Source organism: Protopterus annectens, chromosome 6.part1, assembly GCF_019279795.1.
Source record: "Protopterus annectens isolate FY-2018-M chromosome 6.part1, PAN1.0, whole genome shotgun sequence".
Taxonomy (NCBI): domain Eukaryota; kingdom Metazoa; phylum Chordata; order Ceratodontiformes; family Protopteridae; genus Protopterus; species Protopterus annectens.
The window spans coordinates 413,299,802-413,327,355 of NC_056738.1; the positions used below are offsets into that span (position 1 = coordinate 413,299,802).

At 44.5% G+C, this 27,554-nt stretch overlaps 1 protein-coding gene across 3 annotated transcripts in view; it reads right to left on the reverse strand.

The window, feature by feature from the left end:
• Positions 1-27,554, reverse strand: part of SYVN1 (synoviolin 1) — a 1,102,750-nt gene that overhangs the window by 159,465 nt on the left and 915,731 nt on the right. For all 3 annotated transcript variants that reach the window (XM_044075840.1, XM_044075842.1, XM_044075841.1), the window contains exon 12: positions 20,898-21,071. In XM_044075840.1, coding sequence (XP_043931775.1) covers positions 20,898-21,071 — 174 coding nt within the window. The remainder of the gene's footprint in view (positions 1-20,897; positions 21,072-27,554) is intronic.

The window sequence follows — 27,554 nt, forward strand, 5'->3', positions numbered from 1 at the left end:
AGGAGGCCCGGGGGCCAATCGTGTACGAGCGCGTCCCTCGCGTTGCTCCCTGGTGGGGAATAAAGGGCAAAGTAGCTGCTGCACTTGGCATTCATCGGAAATGCAAACAGATCGCAGCAAGGCTGGCCCCACCTGTGGAAAATCTTGTCCGCCACGTGCTGTTTGAGGGACCGCTCATGAGGCAACAGGATGGCCCTGCTCAGTTTGTCTGCTATCACGCTGGATGACCCCAAGATGTGCATTGCTATTAGAAAGCGTCTGGTGGATGCAGCCCACTGCCAAATTCTTAGGGCCTCTCGGCATAAGGGATACGATCTGGTTCCCCTTTGCTTGCTGATGTACCAGACTACTGACATGTTGTCCGCCTGAATTGCAATTGTCCCTGGAGGAAGACAGTCGTGAAAGTGTTGCAACGCCAAGAACACCGCTCTCAGCTCCAGGACATTTATATGCAAATGTGACTCCATGCTTGACCAAGTACCTTGGACAGCCTTTCCCTGAAATAGCCCCCCCACCCTATCAGGGAAGCATCCGTTGTCACTGTGGCTATGTGTTGGGGAAGAACAAGGGGACGTCCGACTACTATATGGTTGCTGTTCAGCCACCAATTGAGATCCTTCTTGCAAAGGTTTGTTAATAGAATCTCGTGTGACATGGGCAGTTGTTGGTAAGACCATTGTGTGAAGAGTAGCCACTGGAGTACCTGCAGGTGCATGCGCCCCAACGGGACTGCTATTAGCGTGGCTGCCATTGTGCCTAATAGCGTCAGTATCTGGGACGCAGGAGCTTTGTTCTGGGTCAACAGACTGGACAATTGACTTCTTAGAGAAAAGATTCTTGCTTGAAGTAACCTGATCCTTGAATTGACGGTGTCTAGCTCTGCTCCTATAAAGGTAATATGCTGCGAGGGTGATAACGCCGATTTTTCGAACTTTAAGGTTATGCCCAACTGGGAACATAGGTTGATTGTGTAGTCTCTTGCTTGGATTAGTTGATGCCTGGAGGTGGCGGTGAGGAGCCAGTCGTCCAGATATGGAAACACCTGGAATCCTAAACGTCTCAGGTGAGCCATGACCACTGCCATACATTTGGTGAACACTCTGGGGGCTGTGGTGAGACCAAAGGGCAGGGCTCTGAATTGGCAATGACTGGCCCCTAGCCGGAAATGCAAATGATCTCTGGATGATCAGGCCATTTTGATGTGGTAGTAGGCATCCTTGAGATCTATAGAGCACATCCAAATGCCCGTTTCTAGGAACGGAAGTATCGATTGAAGTGTGACCATCTGGAACTTTTCCTTCTTGACGAAGGTGTTGAGTTTACTGAGGTCTAATATGGGCCTCCAGTCCCCTGCTTTCTTTGGAACTAAAAAGAACCTTGAGTAAGTTCCAGATCCTATCTGGTCCGCCGGGACTGGCTGGAGGACTCTTTTGTCTAGCAGGTTTTGAATCTCTACGGCTGCTAGCTTTCGCAGACTGGGTGGAACTTCTGGAATACTTGTACACATGGGGGGGGAGTTTTGTAAAGGGGATGTAGTAACCTCTGGAAATGATGCTTTTTACCCAAGAATCCGTTGTAATGTTTAGCCAGACATTTGGGTATAAAGCCAAGCGACCCCTGACCGCCTCCAGAGAAGGACAGTCGGGCTTCCTTTCAGGAACGCTGATAGGGCTTACCAGAGAACTGCTCCCTGTCACCCTGATTTTGCGGACCACCTCTGCCGTTTGGACGGCGTCTTCTGTTTCTACCCCTCCTCTGCCCCTAGAGGGGGGTATCAGTAGGTGTGTTCTGGAAAGCTCCTTGGGGTTTTCGGAACCACATTTTTCCACTTCGTTGCCCTTTGGGGTACGGTCTAGTTGGAGTGGAGAAGTGGACTCCTACAGCAGACAGAGTCTTTCCTTCTTGTTCACACCTTGTAAGCGTCTCCTTAACTTTAGGCCCGAACAAGGCAGAACCATTGAATGGGGTATTGACGAAGGAAGATTTGAAGGCTTCCACAAAGGAGCAAAGGCGCATCCAGGACTGTCTCCTAAGAGCTAGTGCTGAGCCTGTCGCCCTACTCGATCCATCGGCAGCATAAGAAATGAGCCGCATGGATGAGTTGAATATAGAATTGAGGGTGTTGAGTTGTGCAGTCACTTTCTCAGAAACTGCATCAGCTGTGTTACCCTGTAGAGTAGTATCTCCCAGCTCTTTAAGGCTATCTCGTTGAAAGCGGGTAAAATGGGTCAGGTAGTGGAGTGATCTCATGGAAAATCCCGCAGAACTAAATATAACCCATACCTGTCCATCGTCCTAGAATCCCTATTAGGAGGATGGACAGTAGAAGTGGTTTCAGACATCTCTTTCTTGGTGGCTGCCGCCATCACCATGACATCAACCGGGACTCCCTTGGTAAGAAAGGCCTTGTCAGCAGGGGAAGTAATGAACTTGTTGGGCCTCCGAGGGACCGGTTCCACTGAATCAGAGGACTCCCACGCCCTTTGAGCAACCAGATCCATTAGTTCATCGAAGAGGGGAGTAACCCAGGAGGTGGATGGTTGAGACCCAAAGGCCTTCAGGAGTACCGACTCATCCACAGTAGGGGCAAAGGACTGCCAATCACTCCTCTGCCTTAAGATCTCCAATATGTCTGCAAATGAGACATCCTCTGAGGGGGATTGTGGGGACCCTTCTGATTCCTCCAAGTCGGTATCCGATGTCAGGGATTCCTGTGAGGAATCCAAGTGCCGCCTCTCGCACAGTCTCTTCCTGGGTACTTCATCGGTGGGAGCATCCAGTGAAGTCCCTGTAGAGGAGGGGCTGCCCAATGGGGAAAACTGAGGCTCTGGGTCTCGACGCTTGGTAGGGACCTGTGAGGAAGAGACAGAACGAGTCCCTTTAGGGGGAGGGGAAGAAAGATCCAAGGAGGTAGTGGTCTTGGCAGACATGATCTTCCTCATGGCATCAAAGGCACCAGAATCCCGGTCCGAGAAGTCTGTCGGCTCCGAAGAGGCCAGCAGCCCTCCCCGAGCCAAGACCCCGCACTCCAATCCAGAGGACGGTGCCGAAGCCACCTGCGCCGAAGCCCCGAGGGGAAGGGTCGGAACCGAAGTATTGGTCTGACTCTCCGCCCCGGAGCCAGCGAGGGAGTGTCTGCTCCGAGACTCCACGGTCGGAACAGAGGAGATCAAGGTCGACGGAGCCGAGGGAAGTGGATCAAACCTCGGCCCCAAGGGCCCTACCAACATCGGTTCTGTCTGCCCCGGCTCCGAGAGTTCGATTGGCTTTGGAGGAGGAGAAGAAAGTAGGGCTGGAATTTCAGGCTTCGAAGCCGAGTGGCTCGAAGCGGAAAGTATTCTGGCCAGGGCCGGGTTCTCTAGCAATCTCTTAACCACGTGGTCCAGGTCCACATTAGATAGCCTCGAAGAATGGGTCGAGGGATGGGTTGAAGGAGCCGAAGACGGCACCGACTGAAGAATTGGAGACTGAGGAGACTCCACCACCGGATCCACAACTGGGCTCCAAGGTAAAGCATCGATACACGGCTCCAAGGGCTCTGGAGCCGATGATCGAACCATACTGGAGGAGCTTAGAGCCGAGGACTTGGGCTCCAAGGACCCCTTGAACGACTTCGACCCCTTCTAAGCATTGGAAGAAAGGTCGGTCTTGTCCAGAGCAGCCTGAAATTCAGGCTTCAGGAGTCCCCTATCCACCAGCTTCCTGCGCCTTTCCAAAAGAACTCTGGCGCTGAAGAAGGAGTGGCAGATAAAGCACACTTCCTGCAAATTAACAGAACCCAAACAGTAGACACAGGTGGAGTGGTTGTCCGTAACAGACATTTTTTGGCTACACTCACACCTTTTGAAGCCAGACTTTTGCTTCTCAGACATTTTACTATAATAGAAATATTTTTGTAACTATATATGTAAATATGTATATATATATATACATACCAATTCAGATCCCTGAACTCAAACCTTAGAAAAAAAAGTTATTCAGTATTTATATATATATATATATATATATATATATATATATATATATATATATATATATATATATATGGGTCCCATTCAAAGACCGAATGCCGATTCCCCGACGCTGAAATCACCGACGCCAGATGACCGACAGGCGTATACCGACAGGGTGATTCGACAGTGGAAAGACCGACAAGGGTAATCTGCGATCGCGACCCGGTAAGTGTGCGACAGTGACGGAGGTAGGAGTGGTCAGGTAAGTGAGTTAGGTGCAGGTAGGTGATGTGTACGTTAGTGTCGGAGCTTGGGCTAGGGGTGTAAGTGAGTTAGGTTAGGGTGCAGGTAGGTGAAGTGTGCGATAGTGTCGGACCTTAGGTTAGGGTTTGGGTCAGGGCTAGTGTGTATGGTATGTAGTGTCGCTGTTGTTTACGCCCGTGTCGGTGATTTGGTGTTCGGTGTTTTGCGTTGTCGGGTTTGTGTCGGGTTTGTGTGTTGTTGGTTATTTGCCGTGAGTTTTGTGTCGGGGAATCGGCGTGTCGGTGTTTAGAAGTAGACCCATATATATATATATATATATATATATATATATATATATATATATATATATATATATATATATCTCTAAAACCCTCTACAGAAGTAGCTAAATTTTACTAATCTACTAATCTAACTAATCCTAACGAATTTCTAAGAAAAACACACGCAAAGGAGCTGACAGAGCCCTGTCACGCCCAAAAAAACTAAGAAAGGCCTAACAAACGGCCGATAAGAAAACACTCCAATCTAACTAATCCTAATGGATTCTAATTGCACTCTAAATTCAACTAAACTTTCCAAATACTAAACACTAGCTAACACTATAATAGAAATATTTTAGAAAAATATCACTAAATATAGAAAAAAAATAGCATTGGCCCGAGCTTGCTCCGAGTCTGTAGATCCGTTGCAGCGGCAAACTAGATCTGGAGGTTTACAGTAGAGCATCATGGGATATACACTAGGTCTTGAGCTTCTCTGAGAGTTTGAGCTTGAAAAACGGCCGACTTGGAGCCGAGGGATCGGCTCCGAGCCACATGTAAGAACAAAACGGCGAGATAGAACAACTTCAAATTCTTTATTTTGTGCACAATCAGAAATCAACAACATTTTTGTTTAATTAGTTCGATAACATGCTGCTGGTACTTCAACATGTTTGTCTTTTGGCTTTTCCCGGTTAGGGGTCACCACAGTGGAACTCCGGTCCGCTAATGACTGGCAGTAGATTTTTACTTGCCGAGTTGCCAGCTCTGACGCACAACCTTCAACGAAGATATGCCCATTCACGCATGTCTCCACACAGAAGAAGCTCTAGCTGAGAATCGAACAGGACAACGTTATACTGTGAGGCGACAATGCTACCGCAGCACCACCACCGCAGTACCTGGTACTTCAACATGTAAAACTGGCAATTTAAAGCCCTGATGGCAAGAGTTGCAGAGGTATATACCTTCTTACCCAATCTGTCTAAAGCCATAGTATCCCTGTCTGAAAGGGTAGGGTTTTTGGCTGTAGTAGCCTTAATACCTTTAGGTATTAAGGCTACTACAGCCAAAAACCCTACCCCTGTGCTGCGGTAGCCTCACAGTGAGACGTTGCCCGTTCGATTCTCAGTTAGAGTGTCTTCTATGTGGCGACATGCGTGAACGGGCGGTCCTTCATTGAAGGTTGCGCATTAGGCCCGGCAAGCCAGCACGTAAAACTCTACTGTCAATCATTAGCGGACCGGAGTTCTGCTGCGGCGATCCCTAACCGGGAAAAGCCGAAAGACACAAACAAACAAGCCTTAATACCTTTAGGTCCCTGGGAAATAGTCTCTGGATCCGCAGTAGGATTTTTAAAGAGAAATTTGTAAGAGTCAGGTACTCCGTATGAACCCGTCAGGCTTTTAGGAGATGGAGGTAAAGTATCAGGGGCAAGACTTGATTCCATGAAGACATCATCAACAATATCCAGGACAGGGGGTATAGCTAGAGGCCTGTGCTGAGGCAAGTCTAAAAATTCCACGAGTCTCTTTTTTGACTGAGGGTAGTCCTGGCATTCCCAGCGAAATGCTCTTTTAGGGTATGCAAGGTTTCACCAAAATAAAAGTCCTCTGGAGGGGAGGCAGAGGGAATGGAATCCTCTACATCTGAATCCTCATAGGTGGATAAGGGTACGTCCTGGTAATCAGTGGGGTCAGAGTCATCGGACTCATGGTTGGTAGAATCAGAAGGAAAATCAATTCTTTGTCTTTTTGAGGGGGAGGGCTGGCTTCCCCTAATTAAAGTAATAAGGTCTTCAGCCATTCTAAGCATTTGTTTCTGAGGCCTGGGAGTTTGAGAATGTGCTTTGGTCGGTTTCCTAGGCATAGTGCGAACTCTGGGCCTGAGAAATTCAGTAGTTTTAGTCAAAAACGAAGTAGTCGGTTTAATAGAGACATCGGAAGGCCTGAACACACCCTCAGAAGCCGGTGCCTGCACAGCGGCTCTGGACCCATCGAAGGTAGAGATATCCACTGGTCCCATACTCTAAGAAGCATCTCGTGGCATACCGGACTCCGAATGGGTCTCAGTAGAGGCCTGTGAATCTGTAGAAGCGGTTATCAGGGGCTGCGAATACCAGTGGACTAGCTTAACGGAAGCATCATCGGCAGTTTTGGACCTATGCGGTCTGTCTCTGTCTTTATCCTTACGTTTTTTCAGAAGATCAGTAGTCGGATGGCTTAACAAACCCATTTTGGAATACGGAAAACGAGAGCGAAAGAATTTAGCGACAAAGATAGACCAACGATGAATAGTTTGGGCGTTGAACAAGGCACAAAACAGACAGCGAGAAACATCATAGTCTGGGCCTAAACAGTTGACGCAGTAAGAATGAAAATCTCTGAGGTATTTGCTTTCCACAGGCAAGGCAATTGTTAAATTTTTCTGACATCAGTTAGAGCAAGAAAAAAGTATCCCCAACGGGATACTTAGCTTTAGAAGACTTCAGGCTTGAAACTCGAAAAACGAAAATTTCAGGTAGCGGCTGACCGGCACTTGCAGACTGCTTCTGCTTCGGGCTCCCGCACAGCAAGAAAAGTTGGTGTAATAGCATCAGCTGCATGTTTTATACCCCTGGCAACCTGATATCATGGAAGAGGCAACAGCATCCGACTCTGGTATTCAGGCCGACTGAGGGCTACCTGCAGGCAGATAATCCAAGTGTGATGACAGCAACAGTGAAACACGAAGAACATGAATGAAAATCACTGTGAGGTATTTGCTTTCCACAGGCAAGACAACTGTTAACTTTTTCTGACATCGGTTAGAGTAAGAAAAAAGGATCCCCAATGGGGTAATTGGCTTTAGAAGACTTCAGGATTATCAACTAGAAAACGAAAATTTCAGGTAGCGGCCAACCAGCACTTGCGAACTGCTTCTGCTTCGGGCTCCTCCACGGCAAGAAAGACTGTCGGCTGCCTGTTTTTATACCTCTGACGACCTGACGTCATGGAAGAAGTGACAGCATCCAACACAGAAATACTAAGACTCTGGTATTCGGGTTGACTGAGGGCTACCTGCAGGCAGATAAATCCAAGTGTGATGACTGCAACTGAAACACGAAGAACATCAGCAAAGTTGCTGTATGTAGACAATGTGGCATTACAGGCAGACTCTGAGCAAGAACTTCAGCAAAGGATAGGGGAATGTAATGCAAAACCGAAGGCACATGGGATGAAACTAAGCACAGATAAGACAGTGGTAAGGGCAGCAAATTGGGGAAATCAGAAAAAGCTGAGAATTGAGATAAAAGGGAAGATAGTCGGACAGGTTAACAGCAGGAGCGGCCTTAGGGCAACTGGTGCCCTAGGCAAAAGCAGCACCACGGCACCCCCCCCCACCACACCACACCACCCAGTGCCCCCATCTTGGTCTACCTACACCAAATAAATACTGGAAAAGTGCCCCTACTAAAGCAGCGCCCTAGGCAGATGCCTAGTTGGCCTATGCCTAAGGCCGGCTATGGTTAACAGCTTCAAGTATTTGGGAGGGGCGACTCAGGAGAAAGTCTGAATGAAGTGGTCAAAGCTAGAATCAGAGGGGCTGCAGCCAAATGGCATACAGTCTTGAGTGTAGTCTATGATAGAAGAATGCCAAAGAGGATGAAAAGTAAGATGGACAAGAGAGTGGTGGAACCAGTACTACTGTATAGTACAGAAACCTGGGCAGTAAAGGCATAACAGGATGAGGAAGCGAGTGGTGATCGAAATGAAGTGGCTGAGAAGTGTGGTAGGATGCACACTATGGAACAGACAAAAGAGATGAGGATATAAAAGCAGAAGCCAAAGTAGTTCCAATTGCAGAAAACATAAAAGAACAGATTACAGTGGTTTGGACGCATGTGCAAAAGAGAAGACGATTTGGTGAAAATTATTTGGGAAAGACAGTAAGGTAAGAAATGAGGACATCCAGCAAACAGGTGGATGAATTGCGTGAGAGAAGATCTGTGACAGTCAGGCATGTGTGTCAAAGAAGGCAGAAGTGTGGCATTGAATCGAGACACATGGTGACAGTTAGCATGATACCCCAAACCCATATAGAAAATGGGAAAAAGGGGGCTGATGGTGATAGGTTATGAAGGTTACCCTGTCCCTGTGGAAAACAATGAAAAGTTCTTTGCACATCAGGGTTTGCAGTTCTGAGACTCAGCTGGCTGAGGTGATCGCTATCAGCAAGGTGGTCATCCACGTGAACATCTTTAAAGTAGTTGAAAATGCTGGCTCAAAAGGTGGCAAGGTTAGTTTTTCTAGAACATAGTTTAAATCCTAAGAAGGGACTGGGTTTCTCCTGGGATGTCTTGGATACATAACCCCTTTTAAGAACTGTTTTAAGTGAGGGTGAACATAAATAGGGGGGAAAGAGGTAGGCAGGCAGAGATGGTAGAATCTTGCACCTTGACACTGAAAAAAGAAAGGCCTAAGTGAAACAACCCAGAAATACATACGAACACCAGATTTATGTCTGCACTTGAAGGCACGAGACTTTTCATCTGGCACCAAGAAAACTGCTTCCATTTGGATAATTATGATTTTATGGTAGCAGGTTTGATGGTCTCTCAGGCTAGACAGCACTTCAGTTGAGCACTTTGCATTTTTTAATGTTCAAATCCAATCCTCCATGCTGTTAGTTTGACAGTGGGCAGGTGAGGATGTATAACAGACCTTTACAGTTAGGCGAGTAGATGCATCACCAGTGGCAGAATGTAGTATCGCCCTTCACTAACAGTCAAGGGGAGGGAGAACCGGTGCTGAGCATCATGCTCGGCCCATCTGATCTCATGTTTATCAGTACCCTATGGATCAGAGAGAGTGGAGGAAAGGCACATAGGAAGAGGTCTGTCTATTTGAGGAGAATGTGTTGGGCCTCCATGTTCCTGTCTAGTGCTTTCTTGTAGTTGACTGTGTGAGGAAAGGCAAAGAGATCTATGCTGGGGTGTCCCCACTGATGAGTGAGGTCCAGTAAGCTCTCTCTTCAGCATCCATTTGATGGGGTCCGGAAGGTCCCTGCTCAGAAAAATTCATTCTGGCCTGGTATGTAGGATGCTGTAAGGGTCAGCTGCAATTTTTAAGCCAAGAGACAAATCTTTATTGTCAGACTGCACAAGGGATAAGAATGAGTTCCCCCTTGCATATGTATCACATGACTGTGGTGCTGTCTTTCCAAATAGGCAGTGCTACTAGGGACAGGTTGCTTTCAAAGGCTTTCATCACTAGAAACACAGCCAGCAACTCTTTTTGGTTTATGTGACGTTTCCTCTGTTCTAGGGTTCAGATACCCTGCACCTTCAAGAGTCCTAAGTGTGCTCACACATGATCTCCGAACTGTCTGTACTGATTGTCTTGTCTGTCTCTTGTAGAGAGAAGACACCCCCTGGATTATGCATGATTGTGTCTTACCACCAAAGTAACTAATTTTTTTAAGCAAAGGAAAGGCAACAGGACTTCCAGGGGCTGACGGTGTTGTTTCCAAGTGTTTTTAGGAAGCACTGGAGTTTTCTCATGTACAGTTTTGCAAGGGGAATCATTAGAATGCAGGATGTCATGTATCTCAGGGCCTCAGATATTCTCTTGTGGAGACTGTCTGCTTTGGAAGCAGACAGTTTGATAAAGGAAACTATGTCTTGGAGTATGAAGGGCCTTTTGCCGTACTGAATCAATGAGCCCAGAAAAATAATTCTTGTCTGAGGCTGAAGTTGGGATTTGCGGAGGTTAAGAATGAGGCCTACCTCCTGAAAGCATTCCATGGTAACTTGCAAGGCTGTTTAAAGTTCTAGATGGATATCCCCTGGATGACACAGTCGTCCAGGTAAAGGTAGACATGTACACCCCTAATGTTCAGCGATGGGCTATAACCGGAGGTAGACATTTGGTGAAAACCCTTGGAGCAGTGGATAAACCAAATGGTAAAGCACAAAAAGTACAGTTTTGTACCTACCATAAATGTAGATGTTCGAAGATCCACATTGCTGCAGTCCTTACACTTGGGTAGTCCGCTGTCCTCGGTCGGCCCGAATATCAAAGTATTAGGCTGACGTCGGTCAAGGCGCTTAAGACTGACATCAGGACGTCAGGGTACAAATGCGCATGACCGACGTCATATCCTCAGTCTTTTCTTGCCCCAGATGTCAGAAGACCCTAAAAAGAAAGGTCAAAACCAAAAGACAGCAAAAAACAACCAACCACCCTAGTACTAACCCTATGTACAATATATACAATATTCACAATATGTACAACCCAAACCACACAACCGCCTCTAACTACAGAGGGAAGGAGGGTAAATTGACTGCAGCAATGTGGATCTTGAACATCTACATTTATGGTAGGTACAAAACTGTACTATGTTCTTCATCTCACATTGCTGCAGTCCTTACACTTGGGTAGAATCCCAAAGCAGAGGTAAGGGAGGATGGCAAGACTATAAAGCAGTAGGAGCTGCCAAAATGCCCTGTAAAATTGCAGTGGCAAAACCAGCCCTAGATTTAGAGTAAAGTGGAAGGTGGTAATGCTTAGAGAAAGTATGCACTGAACTCCAAGTAGCTGCCTCTAAAATATCTTTAGTTGCCACCCCCCTTAAAAAGCTGTAGAAGTGGCAGTAGCCCTAGTGGAATGGGGCCTAATCCCAGCTGGAATCTCCTTACCAAGATGGGAGTAACAGAAAGCAATACAAAACCCAATCCACTTAGAAATAGTTTGTTTTGACACAGGTTTGCCCTGAGAACCCAAAGCAAATGAAACAAATAACTGCTGAGACTGCCTGAACCCTTTAGTTCTGCTCAAATAATATCGCAACTGCCTGTGTATATCCAAAGTGTGCAAAATCTTTTCCCCTTTATTTTGGGGGTTTGCATAAAAAGTAGGCAAATGAATAGTTTGGTTTAAAGCCACACTAGAAACCACTTTAGGCATAAAGGAAGGATTAGTACAAAGACACCCTATCCTTATGGAAAATTAAGAAAGGCTCAACTGCCATAAGGGCCTGTAACTCAGACACCCTTCTCGCAGAGGTAATGGCCAACAAAAAAGCAGTCTTCCATGATAAATATTTCAACTCAGCAGTAGCTGCAGGCTCAAAAGGTTGTAGAGTGAGTTTCTCCAACACAAAATTGAGATCCCAAGCAGGAGTAGGAGCTCTACGTGGGGGTCTTATATTCTTTGCCCCTCTAAGGAATTGCTTAAACAAAGGATGAGAAAACAATGGTGGGTCACAGTCATAGTGAGCAGAAATTGCTGCAGCATGAACCTTAATAGAAGAGAAGGACAAACCTTTGTCCAGTAACTCAGTAAGATACTGAAGAGCCACACTTAAATTAGGCTTAGAAACATCAAATTCCTTTGCTGTACTCCAAAATAAAAATCTCTTCCATTTATCTGACACTTTCCTTGTACTAGGCCTTCTGGCCTCCAAAATAACATTCAAAACCTGCTGTGGAAGCTGAGACCCTCCAGGGTTTAAAACAGAATATGCCAGGCTGTTAGGTGAAGAGAGTGAAGTTTTACATTGAGTAGATGACTGTTCTCCTGAGACAGCAGGTGTGGAATCGAAGGCAAAGGCCATGGAGGCTCCCGTACCAGACTTCTGAGTAATGGGTACCAGTGCTGTCGAGGCCAATCTGGAGCTATTAAAATCATCTTTGGCTTGTCCTGTCTGACCTTCAGGAGTACCTTTGGGAGGAGAGGCAGAGGTGGAAAGGCATACACATGAAGATTGCTCCAATTGAAAGAGAGAGCATCCACTTTTCAAGCTGTGGGATGAAACCTTTTTGTGCAAAACTTTGGCAACTGGTAGTTTAGTGGAGAAGCGAACAGATCTATGTCTGGAGTTTCCCATAACACTGTCAATTTCTGAAATACATGAGGATCCAATTTCCACTCTTGGGGATCCATAATTTGTCTGCTCAACACATCTGCTAAGGAGTTCTGTGCTCCCGGCAGAAACCTTGCCTGAAGATTTAGCTGTAAACTGAGAGCCGTCTCCCACAAAATCATTGCTTGTCTGCATAGAGGATAAGAATGTGTTCCCCCTTGCTTGTTGATGTACCACATGACAGTTGTGTTGTCTGTTAGAACCAACACCTGCCCAGGAAGGAGTAAATCCTTGAAAGCTATCAATGCAAATTGGACTGCTAACATCTCCTTCAAGTTGATATGTAAATGTTGAAGTCTGGCAGGCCACGTGTCTTGTACCCACTTTCCATTTAGATGAGCTCCCAAGCTTTGTCTGAGGCATCTGTCGTTAGAATCTGACTCGCCTCTGGCCGGGTCACAGAGAGTCCCTTGTTTAGGTGACATTCCTGAGCCCACCACAAAAATTCCTTTTGAATGCAAGGTATTATCTGAATGACAGTGTCCATATCTTGGCAGTGCTGTGTCCATACATTTTTGAGATACCATTGCAGCTTCCTCATATGCAGTTTGGCATTGGGAAGCACCAGAATACAAGATGCCATGAACCCCAAGGCTTGAAGGACTGTCCTTGCAGTCAGCCTGGACTGATGAGACAATTGATGGAAGTAAAGAGAAAGATTCTTTTGTTTGTCCGGGGTCAAAAAGGCCATCTGGGATGCTGTATTCAGTCTCACACCCAGAAAGCACATGTCCTGAGAGGGTACTAGACTGGACTTTATTTCGTTCACAGAATACCCCAGGCATCTTAGCACTGCTATCACATATTGTAAATGATGAAGAAGTTCGTCCTTTCCTTGGGCCAGAATCAGGCAATCGTCCAAATAAGGATAGATTTGTATTCCTCTTAGCCTGAAGAAAGCTATCACTGGAGCCAGAACCTTCGTAAACACTCTGGGCGCAGTAGATAAGCCAAAGGGCAATGCAGAGAACTGATAGTGAGAAGTCCCAGCTCGAAAACGCAGATACTTCCTGCAACTTAGCCTGATAGGAACATGAAGGTAAGCCTCCTTGAGATCCAGAGTCACCGTCCAGTGATCTTTGCCCAGCAGAGGTAAAAGCTGTTGTAACGTCAACATTTTGAACTTGGGAATGTCCAGATAAGTGTTGAGGATAGATAAATCCAGAATTGGTCTCCACGTGTTCCCCTTCTTTGGTACTAGGAACAGGCGAGAATAAAATCCTAGGCCCACTTCTGGCAGAGGGACCGGTTGTATGGCCCCTATTTGGAGCAGCAGAGAAATTTGTTTGTGAGCCTCTAGTCTTTGCTGAGGAGGAACGTCCGGCATGCCTTTGAAAGGAGGCAAGGTACGGAAATAAAACCTGTAACCTTGGTGTATGATATCTAATACCCATCTGTCTTGGGTAATCAAACTCCAATTTTCCTTGAAGAGTGCCAACCTTCCTCCCCAAAGGTGCTGCCATGCAAGAAGGATCTGGCAGCTGAAAAGGTAGGTCATTGGGCCTGTTTACGAAAGGACTGGCCCCTGCCCTCACCTGAAGAATGTGCAGGAGAACTCCCTGTTCTAGGTCTGAAGGAGCTCTGAGCTCTGCCCCTACCACGTCTAGATCTACCCCTAGACTGTGAATCATAAGAAGGGTACGTCCACCCCTTAGCAGGCCAATTCCTACTAAACTTCGGAGGCTGAACTTGCAAAAAATCTTTAACAGTCTGCATAGACTTAGCCTTGTCCTCCATTTTCTTCAAGACTGACTCCACAGGTGAACCAAACAACACATCAGACTGTAAAGGAGCATCCAAAATCCTTGTCTTAACATGTTCAGATAAATTCTGATCCCTCAGCCAGGCGTGCCTGCGAAGAACTGACCCAGTGGCAGCCACCCTGGACGAGGCCTGTACAGCATCAAAACCACATTGTAAAGAATGCTTACCCACCTGTTCAGAAACATGTACTAAATCTTGTAATTCTTTACACTCAATGCCTTCCGCCAGAGCATCTACCTTAGACTTCAATTGAGAAGAAAAATCTTGAGTGTAGTCTATGATAGAAGAATGCCAAAGAGGCTGAAAAGTAAGGTGGACAAGAGAGTGGTGGAACCAGTACTACTGTATAGTACAGAAACCCGGGCAGTAAAGGCATAACAGGATGAGGAAGCGAGTGGTGATGGAAATGAAGTGGCTGAGAAGTGTGGTAGGATGCACACTGTGGAACAGACAAAAGAGATGAGGATATAAAAGCAGAAGCCAAAGTAGTTCCAATTGCAGAAAACATAAAAGAACAGATTACAGTGGTTTGGACGCATGTGCAAAAGAGAAGACGATTTGGTGAAAATTATTTGGGAAAGACAGTAAGGTAAGAAGAAATGAGGACATCCAGCAAACAGGTGGATGAATTGCGTGAGAGAAGATCTGTGACAGTCAGGCATGTGTGTCAAAGAAGGCAGAAGTGTGGCATTGAATCGAGACACATGGTGACAGTTAGCATGATACCCCAAACCCATATAGAAAATGGGAAAAAGGGGGCTGATGGTGATAGGTTATAAAGGTTACCCTGTCCCTGTGGAAAATAATGAAAAGTTCTTTGCACATCAGGGCTTGCAGTTCTGAGACTCAGCTGGCTGAGGTGATCGCTATCAGCAAGGTGGTCATCCACATGAACATCTTTAAAGTAGTTGAAAATGCTGGCTCAAAAGGTGGCAAGGTTAGTTTTTCTAGAACATAGTTTAAATCCTAAGAAGGGACTGGGTTTCTCCTGGGATGTCTTGGATACATAACCCCTTTTAAGAACTGTTTTAAGTGAGGGTGAACATAAATAGGGGGGAAAGAGGTAGGCAGGCAGAGATGGTAGAATCTTGCACCTTGACACTGAAAAAAGAAAGGCCTAAGTGAAACAACCCAGAAATACATACGAACACCATCAATTTTTGGGCCAATTGCAATACTGAGTGGGTCATCTATTTGGTGACCTGCAATTGTTCTGCTTTCTATGTCGGAAAGACTTCTCGAGCCTTCCGCCTTAGAATTTGTGAGCATTTGAGTGACATCAAACATAAACGCATAAGCAATGCATTATATAAACATTGTTTAACACATGTTTCTGCTTCATTTAAGTTTGTTGTTATTGATTGTATTAAGGGGAAATGTAAAGACAAACATTTTTGGCAACAACTGTTAAGCTCCAAGGAAAGAAGGTGGATTATAAAACTTGGAGCTTTGTTTTCACTTGGCCTTAATGACCAATTATAACATATTTTCATGCTTGGTTGTGATTGGCCTTTAGGTATTGTTTAATCATTTATATATGCATGTATTTTGATACTCTGGTTTTGCATTACTTTTTTGTATTTCACTGAGGAAGGCTCCTAGGAGCCGAAACCGGTTTGAACATTTGTGGTTTTTTCCACTATGGACTAATAAGGTGATATTTTTTTCACCTTATTCAATAAAGAAAATTGGATGTGACTGTGGCCCATACTTGCTGGCTTTTTTGTGTTGTCTAAGTGAAACAACCCAGAAATACATACGAACACCAGATTTATGTCTGCACTTGAAGGCACGAGACTTTTCATCTGGCACCAAGAAAACTGCTTCCATTTGGATAATTATGATTTTATGGTAGCAGGTTTGATTGTCTCTCAGGCTAGACAGCACTTCAGTTGAGCACTTTGCATTTTTTAATGTTCAAATCCAATCCTCCATGCTGTTAGTTTGACAGTGGGCAGGTGAGGATGTATAACAGACCTTTACAGTTAGGCGAGTAGATGCATCACCAGTGGCAGAATGTAGTATCGCCCTTCACTAACAGTCAAGGGGAGGGAGAACCGGTGCTGAGCATCATGCTCGGCCCATCTGATCTCATGTTTATCAGTACCCTATGGATCAGAGAGAGTGGAGGAAAGGCACATAGGAAGAGGTCTGTCTATTTGAGGAGAATGTGTTGGGCCTCCATGTTCCTGTCTAGTGCTTTCTTGTAGTTGACTGTGTGAGGAAAGGCAAAGAGATCTATGCTGGGGTGTCCCCACTGATGAGTGAGGTCCAGTAAGCTCTCTCTTCAGCATCCATTTGATGGGGTCCGGAAGGTCCCTGCTCAGAAAAATTCATTCTGGCCTGGTATGTAGGATGCTGTAAGGGTCAGCTGCAATTTTTAAGCCAAGAGACAAATCTTTATTGTCAGACTGCACAAGGGACAAGAATGAGTTCCCCCTTGCATATGTATCACATGACTGTGGTGCTGTCTTTCCAAATAGGCAGTGCTCCTAGGGACAGGTTGCTTTCAAAGGCTTTCATCACTAGAAACACAGCCAGCAACTCTTTTTGGTTTATGTGACGTTTCCTCTCTTCTAGGGTTCAGATACCCTGCACCTTCAAGAGTCCTAAGTGTGCTCACACATGATCTCCGAACTGTCTGTACTGATTGTCTTGTCTGTCTCTTGTAGAGAGAAGACACCCCCTGGATTATGCATGATTGTGTCTTACCACCAAAGTAACTCATTTTTTTAAGCAAAGGAAAGGCAACAGGACTTCCAGGGGCTGACGGTGTTGTTTCCAAGTGTTTTTAGGAAGCACTGGAGTTTTCTCATGTACAGTTTTGCAAGAGGAATCATTAGAATGCAGGATGTCATGTATCTCAGGGCCTCAGATATTCTCTTGTGGAGACTGTCTGCTTTGGAAGCAGACAGTTTGATAAAGGAAACTATGTCTTGGAGTATGAAGGGGCCTTTGCATTGAATCAATGAGCCCAGAAAAATAATTCTTGTCTGAGGCTGAAGTTGGGATTTGCGGAGGTTAAGAATGAGGCCTACCTCCTGAAAGCATTCCATGGTAACTTGCAAGGTTGTTTAAAGTTCTAGATGGATATCCCCTGGATGACACAGTCGTCCAGGTAAAGGTAGACATGTACACCCCTAATGTTCAGCGATAGGCTATAACCGGAGGTAGACATTTGGTGAAAACCCTTGGAGCAGTGGATAAACCAAATGGTAAAGCACAAAACTGGTACAGTAAACCTGCTGCCACAAAGCATAGTATACCCTGTGCTCCTTTGCAATACAAAACATGAAGATAGGCATCCTTTAGATGTAGAGTAACTATACAGGATCACAGAAAAAGTTTCTGAAGGGTTAACATTTTGAATTTGAAAGGTCTAAGATTGGTCTACAGATGTCTTCCTTTCTTGGGACTAGAAAGACCTTGGTGTAGAACCCTGTTGCTTCTTCTCCAGTAGGGACTGGCTGAATGGACTCTTACTGCAGTAGTTCTTGTAAGATGGGGGGGGGGGGAGAAAATCCTCTTGGTCTTTTGGGGCTTTGATATCCCCAAGGGGGGGGGGCTTTCCTTGAACTGAATGAAACAGCCCTTTCCTATGATGTTTAGGATCTACTGGTTCCTGGTTATGACTTTCCATTGTTGAAGGAAGGAAGAAAGTTTTTCCACTAGACAGGAGAAAGAAGGCATAGGTTTGGGGGGGGGGGGGGTTCACAAGATGCTCTCTGGAGAGGTGTCGTTGGATCCCCAAGGCATTGCCAAGTTGCTATCTTCTAGACTGTCTTGGTATCTGATCAGAGAGGCCTCCCCTTATCTTCCCTATGAGGCAGTGGCCAGTGCTTAGACGGGTATTTCCTGCTACACTTACATGTGTAGGAGACAAACAGTTCCTTCACAGTTTCGGTTTGCTTCCCCTTTTTGTCCAATTTCCCAAAAATATTCTCTGCTGGAAACCCAAAAAAGAATTATTTACCCAGTGGGGCATCCAGGAATTCAGAGTTTACTCAGTCAGAGAGACTGAATCCTCAGCCAGGTGAATCCGTGAGTGACAGAACCCATAGCAGCTGCCTTACATGATGCACTGTGACTGCATTTTAGAGAATGTCTGGATACCTGCAGTGTGGCTGTAAGCTGTCTCCTGTATATCCCTCTGTAAAGCCATGCTTCCAATGCCCTCTGCTTTTGTAACAAAATACTTACAGTCCTTATAGGAACAAATAAACATGTAAAACTGGCAACTGAGAATCCTCAGAGAGGGCCAGCAGATGTATACATCTTTTTGCCAAATCTGTCTAGTAATCTACTTTCTCTGCCATTATGTAAGGTGTTTCTAACAGCACCCTTAGGGGCAATTTTTGTGGATTCATAGGCTCAGAGGTGAGTACTAGGCTAGCTACACTTGTGGGTCATTTTAAGCCTAACCAATTTCCCTCAAAGGTGAGAATCAAACCCTGTACCTTGTATCTATGAGGTAAGCACCTTAACCATTTATGCCAACCCCTTCCCTTACTGAATAACACTACTAAAGGATCAGCAAGTGGGTTCCTGCAGAAATGCTTGTGGGTGTCAAGCATTGTATAGAAATAATCTTGTTTTTTTAGGATAGGTGGCAGAGACACTGGTTGCAGGGATTCTTTTTCAAAGACATCATCTAGTATTACATGAACCACAAAAATAGCCAGTGGTCTGTCAGACGGCAGGCTTAGAAGTTGCCTGAAACTGGTCTGGGCCTGACAGAATTCTTTGCTCGCCCAATTACAGGCATCCTTCATCTTATGTAAAGCATCAAAGGATAAATCTAGGATTGAAGAAGAGAACATAAGATGTCACCAGTAAGAATTAAGGTAGAATTGAGGGGAAGGTGTCCAGAATAACACAATTCTTCCTCCTCACCAGATCCTGAAGAGTCAGATACCTCCTGAAGCTTGTGGGGTAGGAAGCTGTGTCTGGTTGGTCTCTCTGGAGTTCATAGAGGCCATGAATTTCTGGACTATTTTAAGAAGGTCCTGAGTTTCACCTTGTGTAGCAGTGGCTGAAGACTGGGTAATAGGTTGAGGTAAGATGACTGGTTTATTTGATTTAGGCATCAGTTTAGAAAGGGATGCCTCCGTACATGGTCAGGTAATCAGTAAGTCCTGAAGTTTGTTTATACACAACAGCCGAAGAAGACAAACTATCTCCTTTGGTAGCCAATGCTCAGACATCAGAAGCTGAAGCCTGTACAGCGATTTCAGTTCCAACAGGCATTGGCAATGGAGAAATAAACACCAACTGGCCTGCTGCCATGGTGCCTCCCAAAGGGTCATGCTTGAGGTTCACACCTAGTAGTTGGCCCAGGGGGCTGCAAAAGCACCTCACCTGAGTCTGCAGACTTGTACGTAGAACAGGAATTCTCTGTCATCTATTGTATCCTTTTCATTTGACTTTTTACCTTTGCATTTCTTGAGCAAGGTAGCAGATGAAGCAAAGGAATAACAGGAGATAGGAATTGGGTCATAGGACTGTATGTGAGCTGTGAGGACTCTGGCCATATGTTTCGCTCGAAACCTAGCACAATCCTGACATACAAACATTGTACTGTGGCCCCAAACAAAACGGACAAAAGGAATGAAAATCTTTATGCAAAAATTGCTTCCCACACTTCAAGCAGTTATTGACCTTTTTCAACATTAATTGGAAGAAAACTTTCCCCAGTGGAGTACTTATATGAATGCAGGTTGTAAAGAACTCTGGACAAAAAGTGTCTCCTGATGGACTGCAAGCATCTGATAAAATGTGGTAGCACATCCGACTGCATGGCTAGAAATAAATGAACATGGTGTTGACTGCCTCCCCTCACACTATGAAGTCCATATGTCAGTCCTTGGATGTCCATCAATTAGGGATGCAAAGACTAAATTGGGCTGGTAGAGGACTTCTGCATGGCAGAAGATATAAGAATCAGTACTGCAATGCTGATCATCATACACACGTCACCTACTTGCATATACTACAGTGCAGGAGGAAAGAGCACACACGCAGTGCACTTTCACAGAATTTGGCAAAATGTAACTTAAAACAGGTCAAACACCCCCACCCTGTTCCACAAATGAAAACATGTCAGTTTATTATGCTTTGACATTGTCCCACACAGCCTTTACCATACAGCTCAAGAGAACGTACTAAAACAGTAACACTCATAGTAACACTCATTTCTTTCTTAATACATTTAACCGAGAAATTTTGTAGTGTAAACACTAGAAACAAGTTTTAAAAAGCATGCACTCAAGTACAATTCTAGACAAGCACATAAAAAAAATGGAAGACAGTACTTTATTGCTCTTGGGTCTCAAGACCCAAAATAAATAGATTTTAAAATTCACTGGCAACCTATACAAAAAGGAAGTGTGAACAATTCAGTTACATGAACACATACACACACACTGCAGAAATAAGACGGCAAATAATGCCATACACTACCACTAATGCCTTAAAAAGAGGAATGAATGCCAAACTATAGAAAAGAGTTCCAAAAAGAAACAGGACACACAGACAAACATGGGGAAAGCATTCTGAAAAATAAGATGCATGTAAAACTTGCATGGCATATTCAATATATCTGACTTACAAGTAGTATGGTTAATAAGATTACACAAGATGACAATCTACTGTTTTTGCAGTTTGAATATTTTGCAATAATGCTTTATGTAGCCTACGTTATACACCATTTATAGCTTTACAAATACACATACAATTCTCAGCATCAATTTACCAGCTGTTTGAGTTCCTGTAGTAGACGGTGCACTGCTGGGTGCAGTGGAGGAGCTTCCTGATGGAGTCTGAGGATTATTTTGAGCCTGCGCTGCTGGCACTGGAGGAAAGGGACCAATGGGTGGCCAAAGAGGAAATATACCAGGAGGAAATGGTGGAATGATACCCTGTGGCACTGCAAAAAAAAAAAAAAAAAAAAAAAAAAAAAAAATGAATTAACTACTGCAAGTTGAAGCTAGTTGTGTGACGAACAAGTTTCTGGCACAAAGAATGCCATAAACCAAGCTTTTTGTTATCAGTATCTTAAAAAAAATCTGAACAAAAAGATAACACTTAAAACAGTATTAAAAAGAAGTTATGTACTTACCATAATGTTGCATCTGTGTTGTCTATTTTCATTCATCCTCAACTGATGGGTTTGGATTCAATCCTCAGATCAGACTCTGCCGTTGCTAAAGCTTGTGGCAACCAAAAACTCTCAAGCTTCTCCCTTACCCATAATGCACGAAGCCTAAACTAACTCAGATCTTGTTTGCTGATTTCTACCATAAAGAAAATATTTAACATGCATAAATAAAGAGATATAAAACTGCATGCACTGAGTAAAGAAAGAAACTATCTGGAGCTCAGTATAAAGGGCAGTGATGTCCCTTTAAAATCTCATTCTTCCAGAAGTTTGTAAACAAAGATACCTGACTAAGGTCTCATAGGGGAGTAGCAGCCTTAAAATGTGGTCTTAAAAGTAGAGTGCCCCTCAGGAAAACTCTGCACAACTCATGAGAAGCTACTGAGTAACCCTCAAATCCAATGTGAAACTATGACATAGCTGTTAATTGAACTTTGTTGCTTGGGGAACAAGTTCATTCTTTGAGACGTACAGCCAAAAACTCAACTATGTTATGTACCGGAGCTGAAAAAGGTTCAACATGATTTTGATGTGTCCAGCAAACAAATGTTTTCCATTTACTGGAATAGAGTTTACGTGAAGGTTTATGGGAAGATAAAATCATATGTCGGACAGGGGAAGACAACATAGGTTGTCTGGCTATTAAAGGAACTGGGGAAACCAGGAAGTCCACCCGAGATTTGATATGTTGGGATGGATGATGCCTGTCAGGTGAGGCAGGAGGTCTGGAGTCAGATCCAGAATCCAAGGTTGGTGAACCAAGTGATACCAAAGAAAGGGAAAACAAATGTGCTGAGGCCAGTAAGGTGCAATGAGGATGACTTTTGCTCTTCAACATGGCAGCTTTCTGCAGGAATTTTGAAATTAATGGGATTGGTCGGTAGGCATAAAGTAGACTGGGGGGGCTAATCATAAAGTACAACATCCCTTGGAGATTCCCCCTGTGAGGGGATTAGGGCAAAGTAGCTGCTGCATTTGTTGTTTAGGACAGACTCAAACGATCACAGCAAGGCTGGCTCCATCGAAGAAAAATCATCTCAGTCACATTCTTGTTGAGAGACCATTTGTAAGGTAGAAGAATGTTCCTGTTCACTTTGTCTGCTATCATATTAGACTTCTCTGGAATGTGTGTTGCTATGAGAAAGCGGTTGGATGAGATTACCCACTGCTACACTCAGAGCTTCTCGACACAAAGGATAAGATCTGGTCCCTCCTTGTTTGTTGATGCACCAAACTACTGACAATGTCCATTTGATTTGCAATTGTCCCCAAAGGGACAGCATCTCAGAAGGCCTGCAATGCTAAAAGCACTGCTCTCATCTCTAGGACATTGAATTGCAAATTGGCCTCTTTGGGAGAACCAAGTGCCTTGGAGTGTCTTCCTCAGGAAATGCCCTCCCACTCCAAATGGGAAGAGTCTGTGGTCACTATGGCTTTGGGATGAGGGGGAATGAATGGATGGCCTTGTAAAACCTAATCTGACTGAATCCACCACCCGAGATCACTCTTGCATATCTGAGTGATTCATATCAGAGTTGATACGGGTTGGTAAAGAATCTACCACTGTGTTGCTAACATCCATTGGCGAATCCTCATGTAAAATCTGGATAAAGGTAGCAGTGTCCTAGGGCTTGAAGGACCAAGCGGGCTGAAATCTTGGTACTGCAGATTATATATAATCTGACCTATGATCTTATAGTTTGAAGCTACTGGGGACAGTGAAGCTACTGTTGACTGTGTTGAAAACTTCTCCTATGAATTCCAAATTTTGAGTTGGTTCCCACTGAGACTTGCAATTTTTGGTTATCCTCAGATGAGAACACATATGGAAAACCTGATCTCTTACCCTTATTAACTGATGCCTGGTCAGGGCAGTAATGAACCAGTCGTCTAGATATGGAAGCACCCGGAATCCTACCAGTCTCAAGTGAGCTGCTACTACTGCCACACATTAGGTGAACACCCTGGGGGTTGTGGTGAGACCAAAGGGCAGAACTCTGACTTGGCAGCTCCCAGCCAGAAGCCCAAGTACTTTCTGGGTTCATCTGTTCATCTTTATGTGACAGTATGCGAAGGTCTATCAAGCACATCCAGTCATCGTTACCCAGAAAAGGGAGGATGGACTGAACTCTAACCATCTGAAACTTGGTACATTGAACTGACTTTTTTTCAAGTTGAGATCTAAAACTGGTCTCCAGTCCCCTGTTTTCTTTGGCACTAAAAAGAACCTTGTTGAGTAAATTCCGGATTCTATCTGGTCTGGCAGGACCTCTTGGATGATTTTTTTCTAGCAGCTTTTGTATCTGAATTGCTGCTTCTTTCCTCTGACTGGGTGGAACACTGAGGATTTTTCTTCAGATTGGAGGTGGAAGGGAAAAGGGTATTATATAACCTCTGGAAATAATCATCTGCACCCTAGTATCTTTTATGTCATGTCCAGACAGGCTCTCTGATACAGGGATAACAGACTGCTGATTGCCTCCAGAAGTGGGCAATCAGGCCTCCTTTCAGGAGTGCTGGTAGGGTCTGTCAAAGAAAATCTCTGGACCCCTGGTTTTGAGGGCCACCGTCATTTGAGTTCCCCCCCATGTGTCTCCTGGAAAGGACCCTGGGATTTCTTGAACCACATCTTTTGACCACCTCTTCAATTCTTAGAGAACGTTTTTCAATCCTTCAAAGGTTGCATGCTCACGGCAGAGAGGATCTTTCCATCCTTCTCACACCTGGATAATGTATCCTTCACTTTGGGGCCAAACAAAGATGTACTGTCACAAAAGGAGCACTGATTAACAAAGACTTGGATGGCTCCGCAAAACCACATAAACGCATCCAGTCATGTGTCCTGATGGAAATGCCTGGACCCGCTGCCCTTGAGGTTTCTTCGGCTACATGCAAAGTAAGCCTAATGGATGAATTTGAAATAGGTTGAAAGGTAGCCAACTGAGAAGTCATAGATGACTGGACCTCTGCAGAAACTGATCCTGAGAGGGTATTAGTTTTTCTTAATCAAATCCCTCTGCAATCTTGTAAAACGTGTCAAATAATTCAGTGATCATAAGGTGAAGGTCGCTGAAGTATAGACAATTCCCAAACCTGTCCCTTGCCCTAGACTCCCTGTTAGAGGGATCAACAGTGGAACTCTCTTCGGCAAGTTTCTTTTTGGTGGCCGCTGCCATGATCACGGCATTGACGAGTACCCCTTTCCCCAAAACGGCTTATATGAAGGTGGTGCCATAATCTTGTCTGGTCTCCTGGGTATAGGTCCAACTGTGTCAGGTTTCTTCCATGCCCAAGAGACCAATTCAATAAGCGTATCAATGGAAGGAGTAACCTAGGAGGCAGATGGGCCAGTACTGAAAACCTCCAGGAATACAGACTCCTCAGATGAAGGGCTGCTGGGCGTCCACCACCTCTGTTTTTTGATTTCAAGGATGTCTCCAAATGAGACATCTTCAGGAGGTGACTGTGGGGACCCTTCACCTTCAGTAAAGTCCAGATCCTCCATGACCAACTCTTCTGGAGAGTCCAAGTGCTTCCTCTTACACTTCTTTCGAGGGACCTCCTCAATGGGATGCTCTGGGGAGGTATCGGAAGAAACAAATACCCTGCTGGGAAGCCTTGGTGTCTCAGACTGGCTGTCCCTGTGGTAAAGAGTGATGAGGCTCCGAGCGCAGAGACATCAAAGTAGAAGGCTGAAGATCCGAGGGGGTTGGAACCATCCATTCTGGCAAGGAAGAAAACACCCTCTTCTCAACCTCGAAGGCTGATGGCCCCGGAAAGAGAGAAGACATCAGCGCCGAAAAGATAAGTTTCTGGACTAGAGTCCTCCCCTGCCCAGAGAGCAATCTCCCCGAGGAGGAAGCAGGAGCCAAAATATCCAGTGCCAAAGCTCCAAGTTACAGAGACTGCTCCAACAACTTCGGAGACTATTCCAATACCTCAGTGCTGACATTGAAGCTACGGCTCCAAGAGCCCTCCGGATCTGACTGAAGTGGAGCACTCGAGTGAAATTTCAGATCTGAAGCAGATGGAGCAGGACAGCTAGAATCCAGGGACTATGACAGTTAAAGGATTAAGAGGAGGAACTGGACATGAGGGTGTAATCGAAGGATGGATGTCCTGACCTGACCTGATGGGGTAAGGAGCCAAGACACCCATCTAACTCTGCTTCAAGAGAATCTTCAGCACCACTCTCTCCATGTCTTTCTCCATCAAACCTCTGAAAGAACGAGTCAAAACCTGGGAAGGGGACCTGGACTGAAGTTTCAAAAATGGCGAAGGCACTCTTGAAGGCAACGGATCAATCAATGGGTGGTGAATATCTTGTCCTTGGTAGAGAAACAGGGCTGGAGGTAGTCTGATCCAGTAACTCTTTTGTCGGATTTGGGTTCAACAATTTTTTTTTTTTTTGGATTCGAGGGGAAGGCTAGATCTGGCTTGGAACTTTCCTGGACTGCTTCGAGACCTGGATGGACGATGTGGATGGTCTCGGAGAAGGCTTTAAATCTTGACCTTTGGGGGATTGAGCCCCAGATATTGTCATTCCGAAAGCAGAAGAGAGCAAACCATTCAACAGGAGTTTATTTTTCCTCTGAGCTTAGGACCTTGGATTAAAGCCACAACATTTTGAGCAATCCTCCTGTTAATGTGAAGGCCCAAGGCAGTAAATGCAAAAAGTGTGGGCATCGAAGCTTGTGCCCACACTTAATGGACTTTCTAAAACCAGCGGGGCCTTTGTCTGACAGTATACTACCAATATATAAAGATATACTGTTAAGTAAGAACAAGGCTTTGTTTTATATATAGAACGAAAGAAAGAAAAACTACTAACAATGGTAATAAAACGACTACAATGAAGTGTGGAAAGGAAAAAATTACTAACAATACTAAGAAAGGAAGTACAAGTGTACGACAGATAAAGAATGGGAAAACACCAACTACGGTAACAGAAGATTTACTCTTTTAGTAAAAGGGTAGGGGAAAAATATATGAAATTATAAATATTTGAAAATATTACAGGAAATAATAGTAATAATGGTTACTTATCTAAAGCTAGAGAGTGAAATCAACCACGTCTTGTGCATTACGGTCATTGGGTAAGGGAGAATTTCGAAAGTTTTTGGTTGCCATGAGCTTTAGCAACAGCCGAATTGGATCATATGATCAGATAAGAACCCATCAGTTAAGGGCAGAATGAAAATTGACATCACATCTAAAGTAGGTAATCAACAATGACTACAACGCACAAGACTGATCATATAAAACATTTTGAAATTCTCCAAACTGTCAGCATTAAACTTAGTCCAGAGAGTCATTTGTCTTCATCTTTTGCCTTGACTTGTGTGGTGGAAGCTGGCAGTTAAAGCATGTAAAGAGTCCATAAGTGAAACCAAATCAGTAAATGTAGGAGGGACAGTAGATTTTCACTTTATTTTAAATTTTTTTTGGAAATTATCAAAAGTGGAATAAAATAAAGATCAGTACTTTAAGCATCCTGTTTATTCTACAGGACTAACCTCTCCCAATTACTAGTGCTTCCAACACTTAGGAAACTATTTATCCAACTTTAAGTAGAGGTTATCTTATTTAATTTTACGTATCAAAGGGACTGTTCTGCTTTGTATTATAATAAGGACCCCCATCTATTGTCTACGATCCCAACATTTTCCCTAAAGTCCAGGCAAACCTTTGTGCATATTCTTCTGTACTTCAAACAATCGTGTCTCCTCATCTTAATTCCATCTGTATGGGTTTACAGGAAGTTAGACATGAGCTCAAGGTTAATCCAGTTCCTTGTTACATTCTATCTTTACTTAACTGTTTGGTCTCTCAAAACATATCACTCAAATAAACAACTTCTTTGGAAATCAATTATTCATTGTGTAAAGACAAAGTTTTAATTTGAGAACTGGAAAAAATGCAGAAAGTACAGTTGTGTACACTTACCATAAATGTAGATGTTCGAGTGTATTCACTGTTGCAGTCATTACATTTGGGTAATCTGCTGGCAGGTTGCCCTCAGTCGGCCTGATTAACAAAGTCTTCGGTCCTGCATCGGTTGCTGTCCCTTCTTCCATGATGTCAGGTCGTCAGGGGTATAAAACATGCAGCCAACGCCATTACATCAGTTTTTCTTGCCCCAGATGTCAGGTGCCCCCCAAATGGGGAGCCAAATATTTAAGTAATTAAAAACACAAAAATATACCTCCAAACAAAAGCAAATACACCAAAAAGGCTTTTAAGCATAGTAAA